We start from the raw sequence: 22,381 nt of genomic DNA on the forward strand, positions 1-22,381 counted from the left end.
GTTGCGTGTTTTGTTGATAGATAATTGATTTTTGCTATAAACAATTTACAAAATAAAGCTAAGTAATTCAGAATCATTTCCTTCACTGAAAATAAGCACTGATCCCATTTTAGTGAAGATCTTTCTGGATATTTCTCTCTGCGCTTCCCACTCACTCTCAGCCTTCATCATTACAACTCTGGTATTGCACCCACACCGACCTCCTAAGCATCCCCGCACCTCCACCCGCACCCCCATCAGCTTATCCTCCATCAACAGCTACAGTGAGCTGTGTAGGTTTTTTAAATTGAGGTAAAACTTACGTAACATAAAATTAACCATTTAAAAATGAACAACCCACAACACTGTGCCGCCACCACCTCTATGAAGGTGCAAAACACTTCTGTTGCTCCAAACAAAGCCCTGTCCCCATTACACAGTTAAGTACTCTACGGCTCCCTCTGCCCCAGCCCCTGGTGACCACCAGTCTGTTTCTGTGGATTTACTTATTGTGTATATTTCCTGGAAATGAAATCATACAATATGTGATTTTGTGTGTCTGGTTTCTTTTACTGAGCACAATGTTTTCTAGACTCATCCATGTTACAGCACAAATCGCTACTTCATTCCTTTTTATACCTGAATGATATTTCACGATTGTTTATCCGTTCATCCACTGATAGACATGTCAGTTAGTTCTACCTCTTGGCTATTGTGAATAGTGCTGCTCTGAACATTCCTGTACCAGTATTTGTTTGAATACCTACCTGTATTTAATTCTTTGGGAGTATATACCTAGGGATGGAATGGATGAATCATATAGTACAGCCTATGTTTAATTTTTTGAGTAACTGCCAAACATCTTTTCCATAGCAACCACACCATTTTACATTCCTATCAGCAATGTACAAGGCCTGCACTTTTCCACATCCTTTCCAACACAAATTTTCCATTTTTTAAAATTGTAGCCATCCTCATGGGTGTGAAGTGGCATCTCATTGTAGTTTTGATTTGCATTCCCTAACAAGCCATGGTGCTGAGCATCTTTTTGTGTGCCTATTGGCCATATGTATATCCTCTTTGGAGAAATGTTAATTCAAATCTTTTACCCATTTTAAAATTGGGTTGTTTTTCCTTTAGTGGTTGAGTTGTAAAAGTTCTTTCTGTATTCTAGATACTAGACCTTATCATATATGTGATTTGTGAATATTTTCCCCTCTGGATATTGTCATTTCAGTTTCTTGATAGTAGCCTTAGATGCACAAAACTTTTAAATTCTGATGAAGTCCAATTGATCTATTTTTTCTTTTGTTGCTAATGTTTTCGTCATTTCTAGGACTCCATTGCTAATTCTAAGGTCATAGAAACATATCCTTATGTTTTCTTCTAATAATTATATGTGTGTGTGTGTGTGTGTGTATATATATATATTTTTTTTTTTTTGAGATGGAGTCTCACTCTGTCTCCCAAGCTGGAGTGCAGTGGCACAATCTCTGCTCACTGCAACCTCTGTCTTCCAGGTTCGAGCAGTTCTCCTATCTCAGCCTCCTGAGTAGCTGGCATTACAGGCGCCACCACACCCAGCTAATTTTTGTATTTTTAGTAGAGACAGGGTTTTGCCATGTTGGCCAGGCTGGTCTCGAACTCCTGACCTCAAGTAATCTGCCCACCTCAGCCTCCCAAAGTGCTGGGATTACAGTCATGAGCCACTTTGTCCAGCCTGAATATTATAGTTTTAACTCTTATATTTAAGTCATTCCATTTTGAGTTCAACTTTACATATGATGTGAAATAGGGGTCCAACTTCATTCTCTTGCATGTGGATATTCACTTGTCCCAACACCATTTGTCGAAGAGATTATTCTTTCCCCATTGAATGAACTTTGCACCCTTTTTAAAAATCAATTTGCTATAAATGTTTTCGTTTCTTTCTGGACCGTCAATTCTATTTCATTGTCTGTCTGTCTATCCTTACGTCAGCACTACGCAGTTTAGTTTTTTAGTAAGTTTTGAAATCAGAAAGTATGAGTGATCTAATTTTTCTCTTTTTCAAGATTGTTTTGGCATTTGTGGTCCAAATTTCAGATGAATTTAAGGATCGCCTTTTTTATGTCTAGAAAAAGGACTCCTGGAACTTTGGTAAGAATTGCACTGAATCTGTAGATTGCTTTCGGTAGCGCTGCCATCTTAATAATATTAAGTGTTCCAATCCATTAACTTAAAATATTTTTCCATTGATTTAGGTCTTCAATTTCCCTCAGTAATGTTTCACTGTTTTCATTGTACACGTCTTTTATCTCTTTGGTTGAATTTATTCCCAAGTTTTATTCTTTTGGATGCATTATATGAAATTGCTTTTTAAATTTCCTTTTCAAATTTTTCATTGCTGATGTACAGAAATACCACTTAGTTTTGTATGTTGATTTTGTACCCTGCAATATTGCTGACTTTATTAGTTCTAATAGTTTTTTGTGTAGAAATTCAGGGTTTTCTACACATAAGATTATATCGTCTACAAACAAATAATTTTCCTTTTTCCTTTCTAGTTTAGATTCCATTGACTTCTTTTTCCTATTTATTCTGATGGAAACTTCCAGTACAATGTTGAATAGCAGCAGTAAAACTGGGCACCCTTGTCTTGTTTCTGATCTTAGGGGCTCATTTCCTCACTTCTGTCAGGTCCCAGATTACAGTCTGTTATCTCTGTGAGGCATTCTCTGACTACCCTTTCCAAAACAGCAGTGCCCCCCACCCACTCCCCAGCCAGGCATCTTCTAGGCCCTTGTCCTGCTTTGTCTCCTTCCATAATGCTTGGTACCATTTCCATATCTTTATATGTTTATTATCTGTCTCCTTTTACTACATTGGAAGCTCTTGAGGATTTTACTCGCTACTCTCCCTTACCCCTAGAAAGGTGCCTGGCACATAAGAAACACTCAATAAATATTGTTGCATAAATAAATATACATATGCAATTTCTCATCAATGGAATTAAGTTGTTCGTGCTACTTTGTAAACTTGCACTATCACACAACATTTGTCCTAGGCATGCTCCTTAGTAAGTAGCAATCTCCATCGTCCTTCTGTTAACTGCTGGAAGTCCATTGTATGGATGCACTGTAATTTCTTCACCAGTTCCTATGAGTGGACATGACAGTGACCATCCTCATAGGTACCTCTACTCCCCTTATTCCATTATGAATCCGACACTTAAAAAATATGGTAATGAGGCAAGGATGCATTTTTTGCTCCCTTTTCGTATTTTATTTGTTTGTTTAGAAATGTTTATACATTTTTCTCTCATTTCTCAAGGTCTCAGAACCTTTGGTTAGGGTGTCCCAGATCCTGACATTCTATTATATTTTTCTTTTGTATTTTTTTCCTTACAGATTGTTTGGTTATGACCAATGTTTTTGATAGAGGGTAGTTGGCTTGGACCGAGTTATAAAATCTTTCTTTTCAAGTGTGAAGGGTGCTGTGTTGGAGATCCCTGGTTCCTGTTTTTGGGAGTTGGTCCCTAGAGGGAGAAACCTGAAAGGACTCTCAGCACGGAGGGACCCACAGGGCTGTACAGTGGTCCATGCAGGGCCATCTCCAGAGGCCGCCCTATTGCAACCACTCCATTAACAGGTCCCCTGTGTGTTTGCAGGAAAGGTCTGGGTTCCTAAGCAGAAGCCAATGGATCCCGTGCTGGAAAGTGTGACGCTGGAACCGGAGCTGGAGGAAGCCTTGGCAAATGCTTCGGATGCAGAACTCTGCGACATTGCAGGTAAGAGGCGTTCCAGGAGCTTTCCACATCTTCCAGACGGAGTTGACCCACATCTGCAGGGAACCTTGTAGGGCTCATTTCAGCATGAACACCTCCTCTATTTCTAACAAGAACTAGAGGAAACCGAGAGTGTGTTAAAATAAAAATGCATTCTCAAAAACCAAAACAGGGAAAACAGAGATAAAACCACCCGAACCCATCACACCACGGAGCCATCTGTTGTTGCTATGGGACCCCATCCCAGAGGGACGTGGCTGTATCTCAGGGAGAGCCCACAGGTGCCCTTTCCCAGCCGTTTGCGCTGAATCCTGCCCATGCCACTTGGGAAGAGAGGATAGAGGGAAAACAGATAGAGGGCCTCTGGTGTCTTTGGCTTGGGAAGCTTACTAAGGGCTCGATTTTTACAACTTTGCACTTTGCCTGCAGTCAGCTCAGTGAGCCGGGCTTTGAGGGGTCACCCTTGTATATTGCATATTTGCCCCACACCCTCCATCTTCATGTGTGTTTCCATACAATCTTCACAAACTACCCCAAAACTTCAGAAGGTGGCCTGATATTCAGAGTCCTTCCCCGCCCCCTGCTTCAGTGCTACTCCTGTCTAGTCCCTGTCCCATTGCTGTGTGTTCTATCCCCAGGAGGGTCAGGCTCTGGCCACATCCAGCACCCTGTACACTCCCCACCTACTGTGCTCCCTGACCCAGGGAGTGGGTGGGTTTTTATTCTGCGGGCTTGGAGACTGCTAATCATAGCCCAGGGTGGGTGGGGTGAGGAGAGGCTCGAGGCAGGTGGGCAGGGGAGACGGTAGAAGGGGAGCCTGTGACTGATTGGCTATGAGAGCGAGGTAGAAGAGTCAAGCAGGGTAACCTCAGACACTAAGTGGTGTTGGTGCCATTAGTGACAGATGGCAACGAAGGAGCAGGAAGAGGGAAGATACGGAGTTCAGTTTATAACCTGTGGCATTTGAGGCGCCTGTGGGCCACCCAAGTGGGGTCAGTTGTATAGGAAGGTCTGGAGTGCTACAGGGGGTTCCCATTCAGGATAGAGATTTGGGCATCATTAGTGTTGGCAAGCTCCAGGCAGAACATATGACCCTTGTAGAAGCCTTTGGCAGCGGGAAGTGGGAGTGTCAAATCGTGGAAATGGGGCAAATCTAGAATGGGGATCAGTTAGTCACAAATAGGCTGGGAACCAAAGTCCAAATCAAGATGGAAAGAATCAGGTGCAGAAGCCACGGAGACAGAGTGAGGGTTCAGGGTTGGCCAGGAGGCTCAGAGGCATGTGAGACCAGAGGCCACGGCGGGGATGGGAGGGCAAGAGCACTGGGGACCTGGCCGGCCACAGCTGCCCTCTGTGTCTTGTGGGTGGTATTGTGCATGACTTTGATGATTTTTGTGCAGGGGTGGGGGAGCTGCTGGGGATGTGCAGGGGCAGTGAGCAAACTCACCTCTACCCAAAGGGCACTCTGGATGGTGACAGGCGAAGCCAGGTTTGGGGGACCTGAGGAGTGAATGCAGAGAGCCAATGTGTAGACCCCAAGTCCAGACAGCCCTTTCCTCGGGAGACAGGAAATTTGAAGAGGGACAAAGGGCAGTGGCTTGAAGGCTATCAGGACTGGGAGAGAATAGTTTTCCTGTTCACTGTGAAGTACAGAAGCAGTGAGTGCTTCACCCAGGTGGGAAGGGAGCGCTTAACTCCGGAACCTAGTTTGCTAGCGTAGAAATTTATCCTGTCAGAAACCACACAAGTCAAGTAGATCCTCCATTGCGCCCATATATTGTATGTCACACTTCAACTAAACCATCTCCTGATGGGGGTCCCTTGACTTCGGGTTAGTCAGCGAGGCAGGGACGCGGCTGATGGCTTGGTGTGCCATCTCCACATTGACTGACGCTGGGGCTGTTTTTACCGTGGATTTTCTCCTCCAATCACCCTCCATGACATCACTCCCCTCATTAGGCAGCTCCAAGGGATTATCAAATGACTACTGTCACAACCTCCGGCTCCTGTAGTTCCTGTGCCAAAACAGAGCTGCAACCGTGTGCCAGGTTTCTGTGTTGCTTTCTTGAAACTATTTCTCTTAATTTTTTTTTGGCGTGGCTATTTATCATTATCTGTTAACGACACAATACCCTGCCGATGTCTGGGAAGGAGAAGGGAGCTGTAAGTCTACACCAGTGGAAACTGGCTAAGCATGGATGCCTGTCATTTGATGTTGGACATTTGAAAGGGGGCAGCATCCCTGGGGAAGGAGGGACTGAACGTTGTTGACCACCTACCATGTCTCAGGTGCTATGTGAGTTGCTCTCAAGACCTTGTTGCATTTACTGACCAAAACAATCCTATGAAGTCACTTCTATTACTGTCCCCATTTTACAGATGGAGAAAGTAGGCAAGGTGTGGTAAAATGCCTTGCCCAAAGGGTTTAAACCCAGGCAGCCTCATTCTAGGGCCGACGGGCAGTGTCACCACCCGTGTAACCTGACTGAAGCCCTCAGGGTAGGGGAGGACACAGAGCGCAGAGGGTGACAGGCAAGGCTGGAGAAGCTGGCTGAGGACAGGGGGTCACATCAGGAAAGGCTCTGGATGCCACACTAGAGATGAAACCTGCGACTAGGGGATGTGGGAGAGCTAGATGGCAGCAGGGGTTTGAGTGGAGAGGAAGCAGTGTTCTGCAGGATAGGGGAAGGGAGGAGGCAGGTCCTGGAGGAGGCCGAGACCTGGGCAGAGCTGTGGGACTGCATCTGAGATGCAGCTTCACCAAGAGCCAGCGGTTCCTGGTGCCAGCTCACAGGCTGAGCAGCTGAGATGGTGCCAGGCTTTCTGGTCGGAGGCAGCAGAAAACAGGCTGGGTGGCTGATGAGGAGTGCTCGCCGAGAGCTGACTTCAAAGACTCTGCATGAGATGCAGGCTGGACTTCGAACATGGTGTTGGGGGTGCTGGGCGGAGCAGGCCCATGAGAGTGATGGGTGGGTGGGGCCCTTTTTCATGGAGCGGGTGGCTAGGGCCACGAGTGTGGGTGACTCACTGCAGGAAGAAGAGTAGGGAGAGAAGGACATAGGGCGTCCAGGTCCCCTGTAGTCGGTATGGCCTCTCTCCAGGTGGAACACTGCCATCAGCTCAGCCCTTGCTTGCCCACTCACACACAGTCAGTGCCATCCATTTAGTCTCTGGCTAGCCCCTGGCAAAAGAATGGTAAGAAAGCAGCCCAATTTTCACCCTCTTAGAGCCCACGTTAAACAAACACCAGGCATGTGTGAAGTGACAAATGAGATTGAGTCTCAAACAGAATCAGGACAGCGTGTGAGGGGGGCACTGGTCCAGGGGGTGGGGCTGGGGAGACCAGGAGGAGCTATGGAGAAGAGCCTAGGAGCAGAAGAGCAGCACTGAGGACGGGCGTGGAGAAGGTCCAGGACTCAGGAGCGGCAGGAGAAGCTGTTCTGGGTGGGAAGGGCAGGCCCCTCTGAGCTGTGTGCTCTGCAGGGGTGGCATGGCAGGCTTGCTATCTGCTGATGTTAGGAGCCTGGGGGGCACCCTCAGGTGTGCCCTCCTAACTCAGGTGTGACACAGGTGAGGTGCATCACTCATGCATTCACCTGTCTGCTGATTGAGCCAGTGCATATTATCAACCTCCTGGACACTAGGATGAACCAGAGCCAGTTCTTGACTTTGGGAGGCCCAAGAGCTGATGAGGAGGACAGACCAGAAACATGTATTTTTTTTTGAAACCATAAAGTCTTTTATCCCTTAAACATGTAGATTTCAACATTAAAAGTTTCCCTGCTGGGTGACAAGTAGAGTGCACAAGTTCCTGGCGGGACTAAGTTCTTGGCGCGTAGCCTTGGGTTGTAGGTCAGAAGCTGCTGGGAGTCAGGAAGCTCTTGCAATTCCCAGTGCCTCCCCTGCCCACTCAGCGAGGTGATGCTGGATGGCCTTTAGGGACCTTTCAGGTGGGGCAGGACCCAGGAAGGAAGTGGGGTAGGGAGACTCATCATTTAGATGGGACAGCCTCTGGCCACTCACCCCCAAGGGCAGCTGGCAACCTGGGAGTCTTGCGGCTATCAGAGGCAGGCTTAGCCAGACCACCCCCTGGCTTCTGGTTACTTCCATGTGCTTAGGCACCTGTCCGGCTACCCTACCAGTGGCAGGGTGTATCTTATCCAGGAGCAGTTCAACTGCATCCAAGTCCTGGACCGGAGCCAGTTCTCCCACCTGTCCCTGAGATGTAGGAGAACATCTTCCAGCCATCTGCCTAGAGCCAGCCTGAGCAGCTGGCAGCTGCAGGGGCTGGGGATGTGTGCTGTTATCTCCCTGTGTCCTGAGTGGAATTACCAAATGAGCGAACTCTGCCAAGGCAGGGAGAGGAAACAGAACTCAATGTTCTTTTTCAGAGTTCAAAAATAGTCCTTTTTGAGTTTTGAGGAAGATCTAGACTTAAAAAAAAAAAATCCAGTTCCCCAGTGCTAAATTCAGCCTTGCCAGTATCTACAAAGAATGAAGCAACAGGCAATGTTGATGTGCTGTTTTCTGCCGTCACTCACTCCTGGCGACGTGGTGTGGCACAAAACCAAGTGAGAGAGAAAGTCTCGGTTTTGTGCCTCGGTCTGGCGGCCTGGTGGAAGGTAATACTAGCCCAAAGGCATTCTGCCCATCAATGCAAATTTAGCTAGGCCCTTCCCTTCCTTCTTTCCTTTCTTCTTTCCCTCATTCCTTCGTTTCATCCTTCCTTTTTGGAATTCTAATTTTCTCTGAGCCACAAAATGGTTTTACTTATTCTTAGCCCTGCTATTAACATATGTAACATCCTAGAATACATGTTATCTGTCCTTAGAACACCGAAGTCAAGAGGAAGTTTTAGAAGTTTAGAACTGCTGGTAATCTAGTGAATGAGAATACTAGCTTAAAAGCCACGAGGGTCCTTGCTATATGGTTTTGGCGAACCATTTCCCTCTTGAGCTTGCTGAAAAAGTTAGGGGTGGGGAGTCTACCACAGATGCCCTGGGTGCTTTTTGTTTGTTTGTTCATTTGTTTTTAGGCAGAGTGTCACTCTGTTGCCCAGCCTGGAGTGCAGTGGCATAGTCTCGGCTCACTGCAACCTCCATCTCCCAGGTTCAAGCTATTCTCCTGTCTCAGTCACCCAAGTAGCTGGGATTGCAGGTGCACGCCACCGCACCCTGCTAATTTTTGTATTTTTAGCAGAGACCGGGTTTCACCATGTTGGCCAGGATGGTCTCAAACTCCTGGTCTCAAGAGATCCACCCACCTCAGCTTCCCAAAGTGCTAGGATTACAGGCATGAGCCACCATGCCCAGCCCCTGGATACTTACTGTGAAAGTCAAACAGGATAAAAACATGAGAAATTGTTGTGTGGCTAAATCCTATGGGTAGGTAAGAGATTAGTTCAAACACTATTTTACAAGTGAGAAAACTGAGCCCCCCGCCACTAAAAGGGAAGTGACCTATACAGGGTTACCCAGAAAATTCATACCGAGGCTCAGACTGAAACGCAGGTCTCCTTTCTCTTGGTCTCCTGTCTCTTGTCACTTTGCCGCCTCCATCCCTCTTTCTAGACTATCACAGGAAGCTGGCATCTGTGTGCCAAATGCACTTTCCATTTTCCACCTCCCTATACTCTAAGCCACGCCAGCCAGCCATATGAGGCTACATCTTTCATGTGATCCCCAACAACCTTTACGAACTGTTTCCAAGCCTGAAACCCCAGCACATCCCAGAACCTCCCCCCACCCCGCCCCCACCAGCTGCTGTGTGGGAACTGCGAGAGCCTGCCCTGGGATGGGACTCATTCGTGGTGATCTGATTCACCTGCTGCTGACTCAGGCCTCAGCTCCTGTTGCCCACGTAGACGCAGCCTAAATTAAAAGCCCGAGAGCTCGACAAAATGCAGATGCCTCTCTCCCCACCAGTTCACTTAGTGATGAACAAGCAAGTCTAATTTTAGCAGAGAAGAATCTTAGAATGTGAGAAACAGAAGGGAATTTGAGATCATCTTGTCTTGTGGTTTTCGACTCGCACTGAGCAACAAAATCACCTGAGGAGATTAAAAAAAAGAATCTCCAGAGATTCTGATTGGTTGGTCCAGGATGGAGACAGGCACTGAAATGTTCTTAAAGCTCCCCGGGGGATCCGTGTGTGCAGCCTTGACCGAGAGCCACTGGTCTCGTCTCCATGCCTCATCGGAAAGAGGAGGCTGAAGCCTGGGCGGAGCGGGGGAACTGCCCAAGGTCACACTGATATCACGGGCATGGTCAGGGCTGGAACTTGGGTCTCCTGACTCTTCATTAAGGGTTCCCATGTTGTCTCTCTAACAGGAAACCATATCTAATGAAATGACTTGGGTATTTTTAAAAAATTATCACCAAATATTTGCCAAATACCATATTCGGGGAGAGGTAGAAGAGAGAATATCCTTCCCTGACCTCCAGAAGCCTACAGTCTAGTAGGAGAAGCACACGTGTATCTAGATATGTCTAACACCAAGTAGATTCTGAGGCATACACCAGGTGCTGTGGGAGAACTAGAGAGGGAGAGGAGAAGTCCAGGAGGACTCCCTGGAGGAGGAAGGGTCACTCCCAGTCTTGAAGGAGAGGGAGGGAGATCTGATTTTTTTTTGTTAGATAAAATACAGGATGTTCAATTGAATTCAGATTTCAGAGAACAACAAATATGACCCAAGGTTGAACGGGGCCTACTTATGCTAAAAAAAATGTGTTGTTTATCTAAAATTCCAAGTCAAGTGGGTGCAGAGAATCACCCACAGAAAGGAGGGCACTAGCAAAAGCAGGGACTGTTTGTGTGGCTGGAGCAGAGACTGTTGGGACGGGGAGTGCAACAACACTGTTGAGATGGGGCCCCCCGGTGGGGGGACTGTGAAGCCAGGCTCTGGGTTTGGACTTGGCTGTACGAGCCACCATCCTCCCATCCGGACAGCTGCAACAGCCTCATGGCTCTGCAGCCATGTCCATCTCTCCCCTCTCTAGTGAGTTCTCAACACAGTAGTCACAACTCAGGTCAGGCTATCTCATTTCTTGCTCATGCCTTCAATGGCTTCTCAGAACCTCGAGGCTTTCCCACCTGCATTCCTCTGCCTGGAATGTTCTGTTGCCCTTCTCTTAGCTTGGCCAACACTTACTCCGCCTTCCCATCCCAAGTCCCTCTTTTATGATCTCTCAGGACTGAACTTTTCCTCTACCACACTCACCACACCCTGCACTGCTTTTTCACTGCGTGGGAACTTGCTTGGGTTCTCTCTCCCCCAGCACACTTTCATCCCCGGGAGCAGAGACTCGGCCTTTCTTATTCTCCACTGTCCCCACCAGAGCCTGGCACACAGTGCTGGGGTGGGCTTCAGTACATGTTGAATGAATGAATGGCGGAGCATGGGAGTGATGAGGTCAGGTTGGCATGTCTGGCTGCTCTGTGCTGCGTGCTGGGAGGAAGAGGCCAAGACCAGGGCACCAGTGATGACACAGCCGTGGCGATACAGCCCAGGAATGATCAGGCCTCCACGAGGACGGACGTGATGGGATGGGAGGGGGATGGATCTGAGAGGCACTGGGGCAGCCGAATGGGCCTGCGAGGAGAAGGTGTGACATGCTCTGGGGTTTTACCCTGAGGGACAGGCAGGATGACGAGATGGAAAGAGACCCTTCTAAAAAAAGGGGTTGTCACTGGAAAGAGCCATTCTGGTTTGGCCACATTGAGCTGGATGTCCTAGCAGGACATCAGGGACTCAGAGGCCAGGGGCAGAGCAGCCTGGGTTGGGGCTGGAGATTTCAGAGTCACATCAACAGAGGTGAGAGTAAAAGTAAAATAAAATTCTGGATTCTTCATGTAAGTGTTTCTTGCCATTTCTGTGAGCCAGAGTTCCCAGGGTTTGGAGTGTGGGTCCCTAGGAGGCTCTTTAGACTGCAGAGGCGCATCACGGGCCCTTTCCTTGTCCCTGCAGCGATCCTGGGCATGCACACGCTCATGAGCAACCAGCAGTACTACCAGGCCCTGAGCAGCAGCTCCATCATGAACAAGGAGGGGCTCAACAGTGAGTATGCACCCGCCCCCCCGAGAGACCTCATGCTTCTTGCCTCCTTCACTCACTGATATTCTCTGACTGGTTGCAGAAGTTTTGACATGTTATGTAGCCAGATAAAAAGAAAAAAAAAATGTTGTGTAGCCAAATCTGTTCATCCTTTCCTTTGAGTCTCCTGGGAGTTATGTCTTGTTTACAAAGGCCTTCTCTATCCCAATATTATAAAAATGTTCTCCTATATTTTCTTCTAAAAGTTTTAGAGATTTACTTTTTATATTCAACTTTTTCTTTTTTAAGACAGAGTCTCGCTCTGTCAGCCAGGCTGGAGTGCAGTGGCACAATCTTGACTCACAGCAGCCTGGATCTCCTGGGCTCAAGCGATCTTCCCACCTCTGCCTCCTGAGTAGTTGAGACTACAGGTGTATGAAGTCATACCTGGCTAGTTTTGTTTATTTTTTATGGAGATGAGGTCACACTGTTGCCCAGGCTGGTCTTGAACTCCTGGATTCAAATGATTCTCTTGCCTCGGCCTCCCAAAATGCTGGGATTACAGGCATGAGCCACCACACTTGGCCTTACATTCAATTTCTTTTTTTTTTTTTTTTTTTTGAGATGGAGTCTTGTTCTGTTGCCCAGACTGGAGTGCAGTGGCATGGTCTTAGCTCATTGCTACCTCCGCCTCCTGGGTTCAAGCTATTCTCCTGCCTTAGCTTCCTGAGTAGCTGGGATTACAGGTGGGTACCACCATGCCTGTCTAAGTTTTGCATTTTTAGTAGAGACGGGGTTTCACCATGTTGGTCAGGCTGATCTCAAACTCCTGAACCCATGATCCACCTGCCTTGGCCTCTCAAAGTGCTGGGAGACAGGCATGAGCCACCGTACCCAGCCATATTCAACTTTTTTTTTTTTTTTTTTTTTTTTTTTTGAGACAGAGTTTCGCTCTTGTTACCCAGGCTGGAGGGCAATGGCGTGATCTCGGCCCACCGCAACCTACGCCTCCTGGGTTCAAGCAATTCTCCTGCCTCAGCCTCCCGAGTAGCTGGGACTAAAGGCACACGCCACCATGCCCAACTAATTTTTGTATTTTTAGTAGAGACGGGGTTTCACCATGTTGACCAGAATGGTCTCGATCTCTTGACCTCGTGATCCACCCGACTCGGCCTCCCAAAGTGCTGGGATTATAGGCATGAGCCACCGTACCCGGCCTTCAACTTCTTAATCTACCTGGAGTTCATGTTTGTGTGTGCTATGGAATGAGATCAAACTTGCATTTTCTTTGAATTGATATCCGATGGTCCCAACACCATTCCTTGCAAGATTGATCCTTTCATCACTGGTTTGGGCCTCCACCTTTATCATCCACGTGGGTCCATTTCTAGGTGCCTCCTCTGTTCCATGAGCCCTTTTGTCCTTTCCTGGGCCAATTTTGCATTGCCTTAATTACTCCACTGCATTGTTCCAAAGCTGGCATTTTGGCCCCAAACAAAAATGAGGCTGCCAGAAAAATAATTATTTCTCCATCTGGAAGACGGGTGCATTTCTTTCCCATCCAGGCTTCATCTTGGTCTCCCAAGAGCCCACTGTGGTAATGAGAACCGGTGAAATGACTCTCCCTGCTTTACAGGTGAAGACCCAAGGTTCAGAGAATTTAAGTAACTCACCCAGTTCTTGCAGCACCTCAAAGGCAGAGTCCAAATAGAACCCCAGCCTCCTGGCTCCCTTGCGGGGCTGCTTCTGAGTGGAGCCCCCTACCCCCACCAGCCCCTGCGATGTGCAGCCTTCACATGCCCAAACTCTGCACACGTTCCCTTCCAGAGCATCCTTGTGTTGGCAGAAAGTGAGCCCCTTGTTTCTGTGAGCCACTTCCTTTTGTCGGTCACTCTAGGTGTGATTAAACCCACACAATACAAGCCTGTGCCTGACGAAGAACCAAACTCAACAGACGTAGAGGAAACGCTGGAACGGATAAAGAACAATGACCCGAAACTTGAAGAGGTTAACCTCAATAATATCCGGGTAAAGTCCATTTATTTCACTTTCCCTGTGTGTGGGTGGGGGAGGGGAACTGTGTCACCCAAACGCAGTTGGTCCAGGCTTGGCTGTGCAGAGTAAACAGGGTCCTGTTTGGACTCTGGGTGTTTCTGCATCAGGAATAGGGACAAAACCTTTGCAAATGGGAGCCTTTAAGCGGGGTGGCAGTGTAAACAAGCGCATCCCGCAGTCCTGGTTTCTTTCTGAGGATGATATCGGGGCCAGATGTTTAGCATGGACCAGTCCCGCTTCAATCTGGAAACCTGCCTCGTTATTCAAAACACCGAGAGATTCTCTGAGATAAAATCATGAGTCAGACACACGCTGCTGCACGGGATCTCAAGGCTGGAAAAGTCCATTGCCCACTAAGCTTGGGGGTAACACAGGCCCTGGGCAGGTCCCTCCCCTGTACCATTGCTGCTGCTGTATCACTTTCATATTCAGCCTCATTTTACAGCCACAGAAGGGAGCTGTTGGCCAAAATGTCCAAAGCAATATCCCAAGCCGTCTGCCCTTTTCTCTGTGGACATTTCCTTATGTGATCCCCAGGGCAGGGAGGGACAGGTGGGCAGGCAGTCCCACCCCGAACAGGCCACTGGAGAAAGAATTCAGAGACAGACGCAGCTGCCTACCCACCTGCTCAGCCCGGAGACCACCGGATTAGTTCTGGGAGGGGGTGGAGGTAAGACTAGAAGCCAGCCCCCCATGCCCCTGCTCCACTTTCTTTCCTTCTCCACTTTCTTTTAAGCAGCTGCCAGCCCCACGGCACCATCAGATTGGAAACCTGCACCCTAGTGTTTGCCTCCACCTGGCCTCGCCGTGCTCTGCTCCCTCGGGAGCTTAAGTGACACTCTGAAATGAGAGATTGGTAAAAACACAGCCATGTTTGATTTCATGTGCCCAGTGGGAGACACTGGCACAATTCAGAATGCGGCACTTTGGCAGTGAATGCCACCTCAAGGCTGCATGAGGGATGGAAGCTCCCTGTGAGGCCTGCCTCCTCTGGCCTCAGTTTCCCCTCTCCGCTATGAGCCTGTTGGTCCTGATCTCATTGGTTTTCACCTGAGAAGATCATCACCATTTTGTAAAAGTTCCCCAGGAGTCTCTGATGTGCAGCTGGAGCAGAGACCCCCTGGGGAAGATGTTACATTGTATGTAACCCCCTCTCCTGTTTTCCAGAAACAGGGCCAGAGAGGGGAAGAGGCTTCCACAGAGACACATAGCAAGTCAGAAACACTGCCAATCACTGGGGCCAAAGCCAGGTCCAGCCCTTCCCCACACCCCAAGTCCTAGCTCTTTGCAACACTCCACGCCTTAATTTTTGCCTCTTCTCTGGCCTCCAAGTGCACAAAGAAGTTACAGGTCTTATCTGAAATTTTCAGGAAGGATTTTCTACCAGAAAGTTCTCCCCAAATCTTAGTCATCTGGGACAAAGCCCAAACCTTTTGCCCATTCAGCTTTTTGGCCAGAGACTTGCCAGAAATCAGTGAGGAGCCAGGCTAATCTGCCTGCCTCAGCCTGCCCCAGGGGAGGCTTCTGGTCACAACCTCTGTTGCCTTTCTTTGTGCAGAATATCCCCATCCCCACCCTCAAGGCGTATGCAGAAGCCCTGAAGGAAAACTCATATGTGAAGAAGTTCAGCATCGTGGGGACACGGAGTAACGACCCCGTGGCGTATGTACGTATCTTTCTATTCTGTTGCATTGTGGATAGGGGGCTTTGAAACAGAAGGGTTGAAATATACGGCCTCACGACCGGTTGTATCTCACTAATGAAGAGCTCTATGTGGTAGCGGAAAGCACTGGACCAGGAGCCATGGCGGGTGTAGAGGGATCAGCCATTACCCAGCACCACCCACACATCATCCCGGCCAGTCTTTACAATCACCGCCAGTCTCAGCTGTGCAGGTCTCCCACTTTGCACTTAAAGAACCTAAGGTTCAGAGAGGTCAGGCAACTTGTTTTGTCCAGTCACACAGCAAGTGAGAGGTCGGACCTGCAATTCCAGTGCAGTCATGTGACCCTAAATCTGGCGCTGTCTTCACTCAGCACATCATATTAGAACAAGGGCCTGCCCCTCCCTGTTCCTCAGTTTTTCCTTCTCTAAAATCAGTGATTTCAGCTGGGCGCAGTGGCTCATGCCTCTAATCCCAGCACTTTGGGAGACCAAGATGGGTGGATCACTTGGGGTTAGAAGTTCAAGACCAGCCTGGCCAACATGGTAAAACCCCGTCTCTACTAAAAGTACAAAAATTAGCTGGGCACGGTGGTGCATGCCTGTAATCCCAGCTACTTGGGAGGCTGAAGCAGGAGAAGTGCTTGAGCCCAGGAGGCAGAGGATGCAGTGAGCCGAGATCACACCACTGCACTCCAGCCTGGGTAACAGAACAAGGCTCCATCTCAATCAATCAATCAATCAATTAACTAAAATCAAATAAAATCAATGGTTTCATCAGCAGGTCCCAATGACCAATTTTATTTTACCAAGTCGCAAAAGACATTTCCGATCAAATTAAATTGTACTTACTCTGAAGTGGCCATCAACTCTTCTTTTTAAACAGCTAGCACACATGTATTAAGAGTCTCTCTGTGCCCAACACTACGTTAGGTTCTGGGAATACAACGGTGACCCCACAGTCTCAGCTCCCACTTTCATAAACATTCTAGTCCATTTGGCCTAGGAGACAACTACAGGATCACAGTACAGTGCGATCACTGCAAAGCTACGTTCCTGCAAGAAGGGCAGAAACTAGTTCATCTGGGCCAGTAATTGACAATTTAGTAGAAATCGGTGTTTTTCTGATTTTTAAAATAGGTAGGACAGTGTTCTTTCATATTTTTGAAATAATAGAAATAGCTCACAGTCTCCCATTGCTGCCTGTGGGGAATCTCTGGATCGATGACCTCGGACCTCAGATCTCCATGGATCCTGAGTTTGCCTATAAAAACACAGCTGGCAAAGCCACATGCCCTGTATGCTACTATGTCATGGATCAGAAAGCAAGCATGTCCATGCTGGCCCTCAGCTGAGGTCCACAAATGCTTTTTGGACATGGGCTCTGCCAGACCAACAGCTGATATCAGTCCATGCATACCAGTATGTCCATGTCAAACACTGAGATGCTTCCTCACCATTTGGTAAAGCAGGCTGCCAGAGCTCTGTCAGTGCCCCCACTGCCCAGCCTAGCTTTTCTTCTGGGCACCGGTTTCTCCACTGGGACCCAGCATGCAAGGAGTTAACACCTGTCAAGACAGTGCTTCCAGGACTTACTCAGCCACCAGCAAGTCCAGTTGGATCAGCCTGGTGAATTGCCTACTGGTTGTTATTTTGATTACTTTTTTAAAAATTAGATTTGATTAAGCCTTTCCTAGGAGCAGGGAGGTTCTGGTGGAGGGTACAGAGAGGACTCTGACTGGGTCCATTCCCTCAGGAGGGCCAGCCAAGTCCGAGACAGACACCATTGTAGAGAAAGCTGACATGCCATCCTGGGGGCACACTGAAGTGAGGGGCACTGAGGAGGGGTGATGATTTCAAAACAAAGGGCTTCCTGGGAGCTGAGCCTCTCTGCAGGTCTCAGCAAGGCAGGGGTGATGGGGCAAGTATTCCTAGCTTGGAGCGTCATTTCAGAAAGCATGGCCCACTGATCAGTATGTCCTATCAGCTGCTGGTGTCTTCTTTCCTCCATGACATATCGTTTCCACCATCTGCTAATTACCTCATTTCCTTCAGAGGCTCTGATTGTCATCTATACCCTTTGGCTGAGTTCCTCTGAACGTGCTAGGGGCCACCTAAGCTCCTCTTCTCCAGTTTGCCCTGGTTACTTGCCCAGTGGGTGGTTTCCCAGGCTTTCCTCTTCTGCTCTGTAGTGATCAGATGAAGAAAACCATGTCTCCATGGAATTTCCACAGGGCAGTAGGAGAGACAAGTGGGGAGTATGTATGGGAGGTTGAAACTCCACTGGTTGCTGAATGAACATTTCCTGAGGACCTATATGTGCTGGGTACTGTGAGCAACATAGGATGGATAGGATGCATTTTCAGCCCACCAGGAGTATATAGTCTAATGGCAGAGACAACACTGGTATGAAAACAACTCCGAACAGAGGAATACAAGGTCCATAATGAGGGAAGTATGGCTCCATTCTATGAGGATTCAAGTGGGTAGGCTACAGTCAGCTAGGGAATGTCAGCAAGAGCTCTAGGGGAAAGGACCATTGAGAATGGCCTTGAAAGATGGGCAGAGCTTGGACAGGGAAGCAGAAAGGGAAGGGAGTTCCAGGTTGGAGGGATAAAAAGGGCAAAGACAAAGTGGAAAAGCACTGAGCTGAGCAGGCATGGGGAGCTGTGAGTAGCCCCACTAAAGAGGAGTGGTGAGAGCTGATTCTGGACAGAGGAGGCGACCCAAGTCACAGAAGCTTTGGAAGTAGGCTAAGCAGCATAGAATTCTACTGTGGGGGATTGGGAGCCATGGCAGGTTGCAGGAGAGGAGAGACACAGTCAGAGTTATGCTTGGTGAAGGACCTGGTGGAGATCATCCTCCTGTGCCCCTAGGTGTCTTAGGATCTACCCAGAGGGGCCTCCAGCCTTGCTCAGGGTGACTCACGGGCATCCTTACATTTCTCCTGTGCTTCAAGGCCCTTGCTGAGATGCTCAAGGTGAATAAGGTGTTGAAGACACTGAATGTGGAATCCAACTTCATTTCTGGAGCTGGGATCCTGCGCCTGGTGGAAGCCCTCCCGCACAACACTTCGCTGGTGGAACTGAAAATTGACAACCAGGTGAGATGGTCAAGGGTCTCCTCAGGTCTATAACTAAGTGCAGCCCACTGGCCTGCAATTTTTCCCATGCTGCTGGATGGAGCTGAGAATGCTGATGATAGACACTCAGAGCCCAGCTTTGAGGGACCTCCAAGGTCCCCAAAGTTCATATCCTCTACCATGTTCACCTTCCTCCTTCATCACTCCCACTATGTGCTCTTCCAGTTCTGCTTGAGTCCCTCTTGTGATGGGGCACACTCTCCTTACCAACATCACCCCTTCCATTCTTAGGCAATTAGAGCATTCTTCCATATATCCAGTAGAAGTCAGTTCCCTGTAAGTCCTGTTTGTTGGGCTTAGCTCCGTACCCTGCTTCTATCCGTTCTCTGCTTCTAGGACATCTGTTGCACAGACTTCATGAACTACTAAACTCCCCTTCCCCAGGTTAAAATCCCCCATTTTCTTCATTCTCCTCCATTTAACGGGACTTTTGAGTTTCCTTACCATTCAGGTTACTCTCTGGGCAAATTCTAGTTTGTCTTTATTCTTACAGAGTTACTGTTTCTCTGTAACTTCTGTGGGCCAGTCATTTATCTGCAGGGTAACTTTCAGCTCCAACTTTCTGAGAGGCTGCTAATAACAATATCTTATATGTTACATGTGTTGAGTGTCTCCTGTAGGCCGGGCTCTGAGCTACACATCTTACATCCATCATCTTTGATCTTCACAACAACCCTGCAGAATGTGGGTATCATTTTCAGTGTTACTACCTGCAGGGGTCTGTCTTGCAAACTTTTACTAAGCAACAGATGAATAAAGTACACTGACACACAGATATTATGTTTTGCTAGTTCAGCTGAGGGACTGGGTGGCTTGCAGACTCCTTGGAGAGTGCTGTAAACAGTTGCAATGGCCATCCTTTACTAGTTAGAGAGACTTGCATTTATTTAGTAAAGTTTAATTCACAAAAGCTTGAGTTAACACCACCAGAGTGAATATTAAAGCACAGGTTCTGATGCTTAAAGCAAACACCATTAGCGGATAATATCCTTGGTCAACCTTCTCCTGAGAGAGCCATCCGGCTCAAAGATTAGTTTTAAGACCATGTGAGTAAACAAGTTAGTTAGGTAAACTCTTTTGCATACCTTAGCTATTTGCTTTACTTATTAACTAAATGTAAGGGGGATTCAGGCTGCCTTTGGCTGAAACTGCTACTAAAACTATGAAGAACCTTTCAGGCCTTCTGAAAGAGTTTGAAACTATATAACTTTACTATTTTTCTTTTAATACTTTTGCCACCACCTTGAGTGAATTCCTACATCTTCAATCTCAGTTTTCAGAAAGCAGTCCAGACAGGCCAAAGATAAGCCCTTTTTTTAGGGTCACAAGGTCAGCATTTAGGAAGCAGGATTTGAATCCAGGTCTCCTTGACTCCAAAACTCACACCTCTTCCACTGTAACATATTGCTTTTGATGTTAAAATGTTTTCCTTTTTTATAAATGGGGGACTTAGTTATTTTTTTCCCCTACATGGAAAATTTTTGCTGAATGGTTATATTAATGTATGCATGGAAAAAAGACTGGAATGAAATATTACAAATTCTAAACAGTGATTATACCTGAGTGAGATTATCACTAGTTTTTAACTTTTTTATTGTAAAATATGGCAAACATACAGAAAAGTACATAAAACTTAAATAGATAGCTTAAGGATTATAACAGGCATGTAACCCCTGTCCAGGTCAAGAAACTAAAACATTACCAACCTCCAGAAGATTTTGACTCCCTTCCCAACCATAACCCTTTCAAAACCATTCACAGCTTGCTCCCCACTTACTTTCATGCCTCCTTGCCTTTCCCTCCTCCTGGAATGTCTTCACCTGCCTCTACCCTCTTCTCTGCCTTCTGGGTTTAGTTGAAGCTTCTCTTTATCTTAGTGGTATTCTAGAGACAACTTGAACCAGCTTGCAAGAACTGATTGTGCATATCTTTTCCCAAGACCAGTGATGGCACATTGGTACCTTGAATTGCTCATGATAGGAGGGAGTATTTACACTATGGAAATTGGCAAATTGGCACACCATGCATCAGGGGTGTTTTGTTTTTTTCTTTGAGATCCAGGTTATCCCCTTCTTCTCCCACTAGCTTGCCATAGCTCCTCCAAACCTCTGCCCAAAGAGAGTTAAATGCTTCTTCCTCTGGGCTCCCTAGCACCTTGGCTTCCCTTGAGCTTCCCAGAAGCTGGTGCTATGTCTGAGGCAACTCCTGTCTCAGGGCCCAGCTCAGGACCTGGTCCTTCAGGGGTGCCTGGTAAGGAAGTTGTCTTGGATGGTCATGCATATTGTTCATGACACAATGAGGTAGCAGAGAGCAAAATTCAACCCGGAATCCACACTCCAAGCTTGGTGCCTCAGTATGGGGCTTTGTTCACCCAGAGAGGACACCTTTTTCTCATTCATAGAAAGTGGTCACATGAGCCGTCAGCAGCCGTGTCACGTGCATTAGCTGCAGTGGACTCCTTGCATCTCTCCCATGCCAGTGGTCTGCTGCTGCCTCACTCATTCTCAGGCCCTCCCCACCCCCACCCCTTGGGCACCCTCCCTTGGCCATTGCTGACTCTGCTCCATTGGAGGCAAGAGGGACAGAGGAGATGGAACAAAGGCATGCAGGCTTGGCAGCAGCCCTGGGCCAGGCCCTGGGATTGGCTACTCATGTGAATCCCAGCCTGGCCTGGCAGGAAGTCAGGGTCTACCCAGAGTCAGCTGAAACTTAACTCCTCGGGCAGAATGTCAGCCAAAGAGGACTGAGAGCCCTGGCTTCAGGTCACTGTGGTGGCAGCTGCCAGGGAGTTGCCCCCTCCCTCCACACACTGTCACCCCAGAGTCCAAGATGGTACCCATGCTAACCATCACCCTTACGCTAGCTGATCACCCTGGTTCAAACAAATTTACTTTCCTGAGCCTGTTTCCTTGCTTGTAAGATGGGGATGGTAAGAATCTGCTTCTAAGGAGATAGCAGATGTAAACTCTGAAGTTGTTAACTTTTAGAATTACTAGGAAGGTGATCTAGGGAATTCACACATTATTCTAAGAGTGAATTTCCTGAGCAAGTATCATGCGCCAAGAATCATACTGGGTGCCTTGCGTCTGTTATCTAATTTAATGTTTACAAATACTCTGTAAGTGGATGTTACAACCCACCCCCATAGCACAGATGAAGAAACTGAGCGCCAGGCAGGCTGTGCAACCTGCCAGAGGCCACACAAGAAGCAAGAGGGGCAAGATTCAAACCCAGGTCTGTGTGACTCCAGAGTCCATGTATAATGCTTTTCCTGTTTGGGTTCTCAAAGCAGCTGTAGTTTCATGTGATGTTAGCCTGGCTTTTCTCATCTGTCCTCTGGCCTGGGCCCTGAGCACTGCTCAGCACACCTCCCATCCAGTGAGTCTCTTTTTAGGTTCATCTCGACATTTTGATGGATGCTGGCTGCTTGCCAGGACCCTGCTGGGCTGTGTGTGGGACTGAGGCTCCAGATCCGCCCTCCAGAAACTTCCTCTCTGGATGGAGGAAAGATAGTTACAGAAAGCACCATCATGCCAGGTGCTCCAGCAGCCAGGAAATGGGCTGTGAGATCCATGAGAGGGAGAAGGCTTAGTCAGGAACAGGGATCAGGGAGGGCTGCTTGGAGGAGGCAGATTTTGAGATAAACCTATAGATGCTGCATAGACCCATAGGGTGGAAAGTTTCCCAGGTGAAGTGGAGGCCGTGGCATCCCAGGTGCAGAGCGAAGGAGTGGGGAAAGCATGGA

The 22,381-nt window shown here is 47.9% G+C and overlaps 1 protein-coding gene across 2 annotated transcripts in view; it reads left to right on the top strand.

Annotated features, from left to right (window-relative positions):
- Positions 1–22,381, top strand: part of TMOD1 (tropomodulin 1) — a 91,381-nt gene that overhangs the window by 48,534 nt on the left and 20,466 nt on the right. For both annotated transcript variants that reach the window (XM_032240146.1, XM_032240145.1), the window contains exons 4-8: positions 3,629–3,748; positions 11,712–11,801; positions 13,675–13,805; positions 15,391–15,498; positions 18,454–18,597. In XM_032240146.1, coding sequence (XP_032096037.1) covers positions 3,629–3,748; positions 11,712–11,801; positions 13,675–13,805; positions 15,391–15,498; positions 18,454–18,597 — 593 coding nt within the window. The remainder of the gene's footprint in view (positions 1–3,628; positions 3,749–11,711; positions 11,802–13,674; positions 13,806–15,390; positions 15,499–18,453; positions 18,598–22,381) is intronic.

The sequence above is a fragment of the Sapajus apella genome, unplaced genomic scaffold, assembly GCF_009761245.1.
Source record: "Sapajus apella isolate SASKATOON/1434 unplaced genomic scaffold, GSC_monkey_1.0 scaffold46, whole genome shotgun sequence".
Lineage (NCBI taxonomy): Eukaryota > Metazoa > Chordata > Mammalia > Primates > Cebidae > Sapajus > Sapajus apella.